Here is a 12,122-nt window from a genome sequence, read left to right as displayed (position 1 = left end):
TAAATTTTCAGTTTTTACTTTTTGGGTATTTTTTAACACTCCTGACTCAAGGCGGTTTCAAAAACACCCAAAAAGCAAAACCTGAAAATTTGGTTTATTGGACCTTTTCAAAAAAAAAAAAAAAAAACGCCAGAGTTGTAAACTAACAGGTTATCGTTATTAATAAACGCACAACTATCAAGTTACAAATAACTCAAAGACATTGGGATGATTTGTAAACGTGTTTTATAAATATTGCGAACATGTAAAACAGATATTTTGGATACACCCACAGGAAATAAATGCTGCAGAAAATGTTGTTCAGGTGTTGTTACATTGAATAATATTTTTTCTGTCAAAATATGCAAAATATGATCTATATTTTTGAGCAGCTGCCGCGAACAATACGGCAAGTAAGAGTAACTTGCGAAATTTGCGCACATTATTAAAAAAAAATTTAAGTTATTTTTAGCAATTTGTCAAAGTGATTACTAAATGTTTTGATTTGCTCTGAAGTAACAGTTTGCATTCGTTGTAGTTATCCCCAGAACAACAAAGCATCACTCACCAGCACTTCGTAGCAGATTTCCCTAAGCTCCTTCTCGACTCGTTCTCTGTACTCCCGGGCCAGTTGCTGTTTGCGGGCAGAGGATTCGGTCTTTTGCTCAATCGACGATATTACTCGCCATGACGATCTGTAAAATGGGAAGGGAAAACAAAGTCGCACACAGAGTTAGAGTTCGGCTCAGGTGTTGACCGCAACCGCAGGTTTACCTTCGCGCACCGACGACGTTCTTGTAGGCGACAGATAGCAGGTTTCGTTCTTCGTTTGATAGTTCTACTCCGGTTTCTGTCACTGATTTCATCGCTTGTGCCATGTCGTCATATCTGGATTGAAAAGAGTGATTTTGAAATTAGAACATAATTTTCAGAAAGCTTCTTCAAAGCGACTCACCGTTCCGACTGTTCGGCCAGTTTAGCCTTCTGGACCAACTCCTCCTTGTCGACGGTAGACATTTTGATGCTGCTGGTTGTGGTGCTGGTGGTTTTAGCTTAGCGACGAGCTGCTGATGCTGGGTAGATTCTGCAATAAAAAGTAGAGAGAAAAAATCCCAGTTAGTAACCGTTGAAGATCTTCAGCGCGTTGGTCTACAAAGATATCGGCGACGACGGCGGGACGACTTGGAACAAAAATCGATAGTTGACCCCCCGAACCTGGCAACGGCACAAACTGGAGCGTGGTTCTTATGTTCTCGTGACCATCGGGGCCGGCGAGCGTGTGTGTGTTATGTGACGTCTTGTGACGTGTGCCGTTTCGTCCGCGGATGGTTCGATACTTTTCGTGGCCTGCTCTGTGTCAAGCGACGGACGAGGGGCTTTGATCTATATTTTATATTCTATTTGAAACCAAGTTTGCCAGGAGAATGCAGTCGCACACGCTGCGGATTTTGGACGAGCGCACCATTCTGACCAGATTTGTCACATTTTGGATCGGCTACAATAAAATGTCTGGCAAGCGCTTCCACGTTATGTATGTGTGTACATGTGCCGGGCCATTGACGTCAATTCTGGGTGATTTAGGGTGATGACTTGTGGACTAAGTTTTATGAACACAGTCTAATTTATATTTTTGAATATTTTATTTTATTTTCTTTTAAATAATCGAAAAAATGTAAAAAAAATAATTCAAAATAAGAAACCTATAATTTTTTTTTGAATTTTTTTCAAGCTTGTGTGCTCTACAGCCTACAGTTTAAATCATCTACGAAATTTCATCAAGCATAATAAACTCTTCAGTACTCAATCTTGTGTCTAACACATTTAATATTATTTATTTTTCAATTGGGTCCTAAAATGAAGCTTAGATTGCTGATATTATTGTTTACAGCGATAAAGCTTATTTTTCTGAATACAATGACCCTTTGTACGACCACAAAGAGTTTAAAATGGATTTTTAAATCAATTTTGAAAAATTAACCTCGCGGTCCTTCTTGACAGAAAAGCTTCTACTTGACAGCTCGTTCCAAGGGGACCATAGTTGATCCATCGAAAAAATGTTGTCTTGCCATTTTTTTTTGCGTTAAAATGAAAAAAAGTTATCAGAAATGGTTTTTAATCGTGTTTTTTACCGTTGTACATAAAAATTGACATAAGGCTTTAGTACCCAATTGCAGTTTTTTAATTTGTATAAACCTCAATTATTTTTTGTTTTTTTTTTTTTTCTGTTAGCATTGGGCCTTTTAAATAACCAATAATCTCTTGCCAATCATAGACTATTTTGACATAAATTCTAGGGAGTAAAAGAAAAAAAAACACGACCAAAGTTTGAACTAAAAAAATGGCAAAGGGAAAACTATCAAACTCATAATTTTCATTAAATTTTAATATTGTTTTTCAGATCCAAAACTGAAAAAAAACATTTGTCAAATTTTCCGATCTCAAAAAAAAAAATTGAAATTTTTTAAATATTGTTTTCGAAAAGATCGAAAAATTTCACTAATGTTTCATCTCAACAACCAGAGGTCCAATCTTCAATGTTTCTTAAACGAAATTAAAGGATTTTTTTCTGAAATTTTCGAAAAAAATATTTGCAGGAATGGATATTATTTGAGCAATTCTCTACGAAATCGGTCTTTTTTCTTCAATTTTAATTTTTGTATTTTTTAATCCGACTGAAACTTTTTTGGTGCCTTCGGTATGCCCAAAGAAGCCATTTTGCATCATTAGTTTGTCCATATAATTTTCCATACAAATTTGGCAGCTGTCCATACAAAAATGATGTATGAAAATTCAAAAATCTGTATCTTTAGAAGGAATTTTTTGATCGATTTGGTGTCTTCGGCAAAGTTGTAGGTATGGATACGGACTACACTGAAAAAAAATAATACACGGTAAAAAAAATTTGGTGATTTTTTTATTTAACTTTTTATCACTAAAACTTGATTTACAAAAAAACACTATTTTTAATTTTTTTTATTTTTTGATATGTTTTAGGGGACATAAAATGCCAACTTTTCAGAAATTTCCAGGTTGTGCAAAAAATTAATGACCGAGTTATGAATTTTTTAATCAATACTGATTTTTTCAAAAAATCGAAATTTTGGTCGTAAAAATTTTTCAACTTCATTTTTCGATGTAAAATCAAATTTGCAATCAAAAAGTACTTTAGTGAAATTTTGATAAAGTGCACCGTTTTCAAGTTATAGCCATATTTAAGTGACTTTTTTGAAAATAGTCGCAGTTTTTCATTTTTTAAAATTAGTGCACATGTTTGCCCAGTTTTGAAAAAAATATTTTTGAAAAGCTGAGAAAATTCTCTATATTTTGCTTATTCGGACTTTGTTGATACGACCTTTAGTTGCTGAGATATTGCAATGCAAAGGTTTAAAAACAGGAAAATTGATGTTTTCTAAGTTTCACCCAAACAACCCACCATTTTTTATCGTCAATATCTCAGCAACTAATGGTCCGATTTTCAATGTTAATATATGAAACATTTGTGAAATTTTCCGATCTTTTCGAAAAAAATATTTTCAAAATTTTCAAATCAAGACTAACATTTTAAAAGGGCGTAATATTGAATGTTTGGCCTTTTTGAAATGTTAGTCTTGATTTGAAAATTCCGAAAATATTTTTTTCGAAAAGATCGGAAAATTTCACAAATGTTTCATATATTAACATTGAAAATCGGACCATTAGTTGCTAAGATATTGAAGATAGAAAATGGTGGGTTGTTTGGGTGAAACTCATAAAACATCAATTTTCCTGTTTTTAAACCTTTACATTGCAATATCTCAGCAACTAAAGGTCGTATCAACAAAGTCCGAATAAGCAAAATATAGAGAATTTTCTCAGCTTTTCAAAAATATTTTTTTCAAAACTGGGCAAACATGTGCACTAATTTTAAAAAATGAAAAACTGCGACTATTTTCAAAAAAGTCACTTAAATATGGCTATAACTTGAAAACGGTGCACTTTATCAAAATTTCAGTAAAGTACTTTTTGATTGCAAATTTGATTTTACATCGAAAAATGAAGTTGAAAAATTTTTACGACCAAAATTTCGATTTTTTGAAAAAATCAGTATTGATTAAAAAATTCATAACTCGGTCAATGATTTTTTGCACAACCTGGAAATTTCTGAAAAGTTGGCATTTTATGTCCCCTAAAACATATCAAAAAATAAAAAAAATTAAAAATAGTGTTTTTTTGTAAATCAAGTTTTAGTGATAAAAAGTTAAATAAAAAAATCACCAAATTTTTTTTACCGTGTATTATTTTTTTTCAGTGTAGTCCTTATCTATACCTACAACTTTGCCGAAGACACCAAATCGATCAAAAAATTCCTTCAAAAGATACAGATTTTTGAATTTTCATACATCATTTTTGTATGGACAGCTGCCAAATTTGTATGGAAAATTATATGGACAAACTAATGATGCAAAATGGCTTCTTTGGGCATACCGAAGGCACCAAAAAAGTTTCAGTCGGATTAAAAAATACAAAAAAAATCGAATGACCGAAATCCTAGAGAACTGCTCATTTACAAAATAAAAAAACGGAACTTTTCAGACCAAACATATTGAAAAAAAAAAAAAAAATGACTATGTGATGAAAACGGTGCACTCAATCAAAAGATTTGTTATGTACCTTTCGATTGCAAATGCGATTTTACATAAAAAATAGGTAACAAAATTTTAAGCACAAGATTTTTATTTAAAAAAATCTTTTTTTTTAATCATAACTCGTCGGCAAAATTTTGGTCCATACTTCCGAATGTCTTAAAAGGCGCAGGGTTTTGCACCCTAAAACATATAACAAAATTTCAAAAATTAAAAAATACGGATTTAAAAAATTGAAATATGTGAAAAAATATAAATCAAGAAATCACAAAATGTTTTTTCCGTGTACCATTTTTTTCTGAATAGTACTCATCAATACCCACAATCAATCAAAACATTCCTTAAACAGTTACAGATTTTCGAATATTCACGTACCATTTTTGTATGAACAGCTGCCAAAATTGTATGGAGATTTTTATGGGTGACCCAATGACACACAATTTTTTATTTGAGCCAAATCAAAAAATCTAGAGTTTTTTTTAATAGGTCCTATAAACATATAAAAGTGAATAGTTTATAGGTCCCTTTCAAAAAAAAAAAAATAATAATAAAAATCTAGAAATACAAAAAAATAAAAATGGACGAGAATTTCTTGGGTCCATAATCATATAAATTGCTTTTAACGGTTTTTGTTTTGTAATTTTAAAAATTTGTATGAAACTAACTTCATGCATTTCCCTTGAAAATAACAAATTGATATGTTAAAAAATCAATAGAAAAATAATTTTACAGATTTTCGCTAAAATTCCTTCAATTTGGTATCACAGATTTTTTTAATTGTTTATTTTTTTAAAATTTCAGCGAAATTTCTGCACTAAAAAGTTTATAAGATCCTTTCAGGGTCCCAACATTTACAAGACCAAGATTTACAGACCTCTCTTTAAAAAGTGGCAACTCCGCTGTTTTTCCATTTAATAATCATTAATCTATCTATCCTTTATCTCTTAAAAGTAAAATTCAATATATTTGTATCCTTAAAATTTTCAGATTGTTAAATGTATTTTGGGAAATGAAGCTTTGTGTAAAATTAAATTTGTTTTAAGACTAACTAAATTTGAAATCTCAAGGCCAATTTTCAAAATTGGGCGCTTAAAAAAAGCAAAGTATAAAAAAAACATGAAAATAATTCTTTTCCTTTAGTTTCATGTATTTTTTCCGATCTGTCCAAAATTAAAATTTAGCAAATAGTCTAAAAGTGCCCTATTTGATTAAAAATACATCCACAGTTGGGCAGCGCCATCCGAGAGAATAAAGAACACGACCTGGTAGTATAAAGGTACTGTGAAGGGACACAGAGGATAAATCCCGAGATTGGCGAGAGCGTTATTCTCATGGGTTCATTTTCAAAGCAGTTCATCAACCAAAAAAAAAGTGCCGATATCTAGACTCGAACCCAAAACCTCTGACATATCGAACCGCGATGAGATGGTTATTTCAAATAATTTGGCAATATAAGCCACTCAATGGGATGCACTGTTTCAATCAACAAATGAACACAATTTCGTGGTGATTCACCCACGAGAGGTTTATTCTTCCATTTAATTTTGGTAGAGTTATTCTCTCGGCTTTTAACTGTGGGTATACAAAAAATTAACGTTTTACAATGTATTTTGAATAGTTTAAAATCAACTTTGCAATTTCTGTCAATGAGAATCTTGATTATCTGCAATTTTTTTCACCTGATTTTTTAGGCGATTTTTTAGGGAACACAAAAATTTAAAATAAAATTTGGAACAAAGAACAGACTCCTAGAATAAAATTAGGTTTTTGGAATTAAAAAAAATATGTAAAAAGGAAAAGTAAAGCCGCCGCAATTTTTTTTTTTAAGTTTACCCCTTCAAAATTGGTCCAAGTCCAAGTGAGTCCAAGCTTGTTTAAAAATGTTTCGAAATTTCATAAAATTCCGATGTACAGCACCGCAAAAAAAAACGAAAAAAAAAATTTCGTCAAATTAGATGTTTTGAAAACTAATCATTGCAAAACAACTGGGCTGGAATAACATGCATTTCAAAACACTTTTTTTTTATTCAAATATCGAAACCATGGCATGTAATTTTTTTTTAATGTTTTTTGAATAGAACAATATTAAAAGGTTACATTTTGAAGTCTACACCACACTTTTGCCCATTCAGAAGTGAAACAAAATCGTATTTAGCATTACTTCTGATGTTTGTTCTCTTCTTCAAAAATTCTTGGCACTCTGGTCATCATGCTCAAAAACACGTGTTTTTAAATCTTTTTTTTTTTCTCGAAATGTTTTTTCTCCAATGTTTGTATGAGCAATTGCAATTTTCTATGCAGTTCCGATGAATTTTGTGTTTTAAGTTTTTCAAGTTATTTTTAATTGTAAAAGAAGCAGCCACCCTGCACTTTCCCGCAACTCCTTAAACCGAAACCGTATGATTCACGCCGATTTCGCCTGGCAAACACTCACTGTCGCCTCATATTGCAAATTTGCCTTCCAAAAAGAAAACCCAAACTGGAGCCAAACTCGTCACAGCCGTAAAAAGAAAGAAAGAAAGAAAAAAATCTGCAAACCGGCATGGCACTGAGCGGCGTTCGCGCACGCGGGGGTGGGTCACAGCTTTAAATTACACACACCCGATGACTAACACCCGGTTGACGCACACACTCACACTCCAAACACCACATCACATGACCCACGGTGGACGGACATACCGTGACAAACGTGACGACCGGCGCGCTAGAGACGCCCCCTGAGGCCACCACTCGATATGACGTAACCAATCCGCGGAGAGAGAGCTTGTACTATTTTAAGGACCTCCGCTCGGCGAGGCTTTTCCAACTACTACTAACTTTCGAGACTTTCGACGGAATGTGGCCACTGGCACTGGTCTGGTTCTGGTCTGGTTTGCTGGCCACGTCGCCAGATTGCAGTTTTTCCTTATGTACTACTACAAGGCAGAGTTGGAGTGTGAGTCACCGCCTGGCGCCTGAAGTGGCCACAGAATGGGTTCTGCTGCAGCAGCGCCAGATGGTCCTGAATTGGAGACTCCGAGGACACCAGAACTTAGTACATAGCGAACTCTCTCTCTCAAACTGACTTGCTGAGAGCGACTCTCTGGGAAAAAAAACTTTTGTTAGGGAAAAAGCTCTCCAGGATAGACGACTAACAAAAAAGTGGGAAGCTTTTCTTGGCCATGCTTCGCCTATAGTTGTGTAGAGCATATCGTTCTAGCCAAAGCTCGCCACGTTCCAGCGGAACTGTCCAGTGAAAAATCAATAAAGTATTTATTTTCGAGTGATATCATTCGCCGCAGTGAGCCTCACACCACCCGTGCAATTCACTCGCTCTCTCTCTCTCTCACTCTTGCGCCATTTATTTATTTAAACATAACTGATTCAGCAGTTTGGAATGGCTTGGAAAGTTGTCACTCATTAGAGTGAAAATTCAGCAGCAGCACTGCTATGTACTGTGTGAGCATGAGAGGGCTTTTTTTTTTGCAACATTGCCGGATCTCCTCGAAACTAAACTGTTGCAGCAACATTGAGAGAGAGGGACCACATTATGTTAGTGGAACAAATCGATAGGAGATACTATTATAGAACAAGTGCCGCTTCATTAGATGACCGCAGTCGAAGGCAAGAAGAGAGAAGGAGAATCCTCATTAGCATAATTAAAATGGGGAGTGCTTTGGAATGAGTTTCGCCATACTTTTTATTGCTGCAACATTGTACAAATAATGAGCTTGAAAATGGGTGACGAAAAGTGTATTGAAAGTTGCATCATATGTTGGAGGAAGTAATGGGAGTCACGTGGTTTTGGTCTTGCTCAACATTATTTCCTTGAAAGGTTTGTTATATTTTTCCTCTCAACGTCAAATTGTTCAAAGAAAACCATTACAAAACGAAAAAGATTCATTCAGAGAAAATGAGCCACAAAAAAAAAATAAAAGTGAGGAACACGTCTGTTCTGTACTTCAACATTCCAGACTCGATTATCTGAAGTTTAGATTATCCGAACTTTGGATAATTGGGTCCTAAAATTAAGCTTAACCCTCTACAACCCAACCCCGCCTCTAGACGGGCTTCGATTTAAAAAATCGCCAGAAATCCATTTTTCAACCAATTTTTGATCTTTAAAAAGCATTGGAAAGAAGAACTTTTAAAATTTTGGAAAATTTCAGGGGTTGGAAGTTTGACTTGTTTTATGTGACTTTGCCAATGTTTTTAAAAATGTAATTTTTTTATGGGTCAACTTTAGCTGTTTTTTTTACGAACATTTCCTATATTTTAAGTAAAAAGAAGAATGCAGTAATTTTTCTAGTGCCCCAGACTATGCCTCTACGCATTTATTTACAATTTTAATGATAATGGTTCCATTTTATAGCAGAAAATGTGAAAAACATGCAAAAAATTGAAAAAGTTACTGTAAAAACATGAAAAAATTAGATAGGCAAAATGTAATGATAGGAGGTGGTAGAGTAGGCCAAATACTACCAAAAACAAACATAAACTAAACAAGATAAATGCAAATTAAAATACTAAAAATGAAACAAGAAAAACCTAAAACAAGAGAAGTAAAGTTTTTCGTAGAACAAAAGTTGCTCAAAATAACCTCCTGAACACGGGAAAAATAAAAAATTTTGAAAAAAAAAATTTGGGCTGTAGATGGTTAAATTTGTGATATTATTGTTCACAAAGATAAAGCTTATTTTTCGGAGTACAATGACCCTTTGTACGACCACAAAGGAATTGAAATGGATTTTTAAATCAATTTTTAAAAATTAATTTCGCGACCCTTTTGACAGAAAAGGTCCTACTTGACAGCTCGTTGATAGTTGATCCATCGAAAAAATGTTGTCTTGTTAATTTTTTTTTGTTTGCATTAAAATGAATAAAAGTTATCAGAAATGGTTTTTGATTGTGTTTTTATCGCTGTACATAAAAATTTACAAGGGGCTTTAGGACCCTATTAAATGATTGTTTTATTCTTATTTTTGAGACCAAATTCGAATTCACAGATTTCAAATTAGTCAAATTCGACAACGACAACCCAAATACGACCTTTTTTGTGGTTTGAAATTTCTGGTTCAATTATTATTTGAAATTCTAGTCCCTTGGCTCTGGATGAAGTCGAGAAGTAGGCAAAAACAAAATCAAATTTAAATTAAAATTTCAAGCCAGGTTTTCTAAATTAAAACAAAAGTATCACAAATTGCTACATCATTACATATGCATTTCCAAATTATTCGAATAATTAATTCTTCATAATTAACAATCGATTTTAAAAGTTTTTCCAATTAAATTTCTAATTTCAGTTTTTTTCACCCCCTAATTTTTGAGATTATTTTCAAGAGGAGAACTTGAAATAAAATTTGTGATGGCCTTTACCGCAGTTTTTTTTAACTTGAAATATTTTAAGTTTAATTAATTTTTTGCACTATCCATTTCTAATCAAGAAATGAGTATTTTGTAAGGCCTATTTTTTAATTATTTTATAAAATTAAACACTTTAAATTCACAAAGATTATATTTTTGCCTTTTTGCTTGAAATAATTTAAAATGCATGCTGAGAATTCAACGAAGTGAACTGGAGCCAAAGTTTTTATTTAAGATGTAGTAAAGGAAAAAATTCCAAATTTTTATGTTTTTTTAAGATTTTCAGAAAAATTTAAATAAAAAAAATGATTTTGTTTATCTTATTTTAATCAGATCAGAAAATTTCACAAAAGTTGCATTGTTAACATTGAAACTATTTATTTTAACAATAATTTCCAAGTTGAAAAATGTGGGCTATTCAGAAACACTAAGAACATTTTTTTCACAAAATTTCAACTTTAAAAGGCTGTATCTCAGCAACCAGCAGTTTGATAAACGAAGTCAAAAAGAGAAAATTGTAGGCATATTTGTCTTTCGTTTTTATGAGAAAAAAAAAGCTTTTCCTTCATAACGTATTTTAAAAATAACAAACTTAAACATTTTTGAAAAAAAAACACCTTACAATTCCTATAACATGAAAACGGTGCACTTGCAAATTTAATTTTTCATCTAAAAATAATTTTTGAAGCTTCGTTTTATAATATTTTTGAGTTTTTCCAGAAAAATTAAATAAAAGGTCAAAAAAATAATTGAATATTTTTTTCCGTGTACCTACTTTTTCAGAAATTATAGTGATTTACTCAATTTACTCGAAAAATGGTAGGTTCTCCTATTTATCCCGTAGTTTTGACGTAATTTAGTCAGGAAAATAAAATTAATGATAAAAACATACTGAACATAAAGATTAGATTGAATAATTGCTTAAAATTCAGCCCATTACAGTTCAGACTCGGTTATCCGAAGGAATGTTCGTTGTCTTGTTTTTGATGGTCGAGCTTGAGTATGAATCATAAACTACTTTGAAGTGATTTAGAATTTTTTAATCCAACATAGCGCTTAAAACGACGGTGATAAAATATTGAAAAAAATGCATTGTATTATTTTTTTAAATTCAAGAGGCAATTAAACATTAAAATTTGACTAAAATTGGGTCGCAGAACACGAATTTGATGTTAAAAGTAAGAAAAAAAATAAGACAAAACTTGGCCATGATTCGATTTGACCTTCGGATAATCAAACTTTGGATAATCGAGTCTAGACTGTACCCATTTTTGAAAGACTTTTAACATCATAAAACTAAACTATCTACCTAACACGTAACCAGGAGGAAGTGCATTTACCTACTTTTCACCGAAAATTATCAATCCAAAGCGCAAAGCAGAATAAAAAAAATGAAATAATACCTGAGATCTTGAAAATTAGTATTTTAAACTTTAAGATTCCTGAATAGGAACACAGCAAAAAATCCGATGGTAAAATCGCATGCAAAAGCATGCACATCACCTTCGTCAAAATAAACACTTAATATTACACACTGCATGTACAATTTTTGCAAACACAAAAAAAAAGTTGCAACCGACGGGATTCAAACCCAGCACCAACAGTAAGGACTGGCGCCTTAGCCCACTCGGCCATCAGACCGATGAAAAGCTGGACGGATAAACGCATATATGAGCTTGACATTTCGGTCAAGTAGGTTTCCTATACTGATGGGCTACATATTTCAGAGTGTAAAATCACATAAAATTGCATAAAAAAATGCAATATTTATTTTACACCCAGGCCTTTTACACGCAGCTAGATTACTACTTTTTTAGCTGTGAATAAAGAGATATAATATTTGTTTAATATTTTTTGGGTAATCAAAATAGATAGTTTTATCGGATTTCGGGAGTACTTTTTCAAAAGGTTTTGTGCACCATTGGTTCCCTAAGCTATGCAAATTTTTAATGATTTTTTTTAAAGTAGATAAAGTTATATAAAGTAGAGTTAACAAAAGTTACATAAAGTAGAAGTAGTATCTATATATATAAAAAATTTCGATGGTTTTGTTCGAACGCGAATCAGTTCAATACGGAGCGTCGGATCGAGGTGCTATTTGTTGCGTTGGGTTCGTATAAGCCCAAGGAAGGTTCTTACGCCAAAAAGTGACAACTTTGGCCAATCTGGAACCGATTC

The 12,122-nt window shown here is 32.7% G+C and overlaps 1 protein-coding gene across 5 annotated transcripts in view; it reads right to left on the bottom strand.

The window, feature by feature from the left end:
* LOC120429766 (14-3-3 protein zeta) overlaps positions 1-12,122 on the bottom strand; it is a 28,701-nt gene that overhangs the window by 6,633 nt on the left and 9,946 nt on the right. For 3 of the 5 annotated variants that reach the window (XM_039594821.2, XM_039594817.2, XM_039594819.2), the window contains exons 2-4: positions 935-1,063; positions 754-867; positions 548-674 (exon numbers count right to left, since the gene is read on the bottom strand). In XM_039594821.2, coding sequence (XP_039450755.1) covers positions 548-674; positions 754-867; positions 935-996 — 303 coding nt within the window. In that variant the 5' untranslated portion in view covers positions 997-1,063. Of the gene's footprint in view, positions 1-547; positions 675-753; positions 868-934; positions 1,064-1,132; positions 1,247-7,280; positions 7,395-12,122 lie in introns of those variants that run through there. The other 2 variants (XM_039594820.2, XM_039594818.2) reach the window with 2 other exon arrangements.

The sequence above is a fragment of the Culex pipiens genome, chromosome 3 (genome assembly GCF_016801865.2).
Source record: "Culex pipiens pallens isolate TS chromosome 3, TS_CPP_V2, whole genome shotgun sequence".
Classification (NCBI taxonomy): Eukaryota; Metazoa; Arthropoda; class Insecta; order Diptera; family Culicidae; genus Culex; species Culex pipiens.
This window is presented reverse-complemented; position numbering and strand designations above follow the sequence as displayed.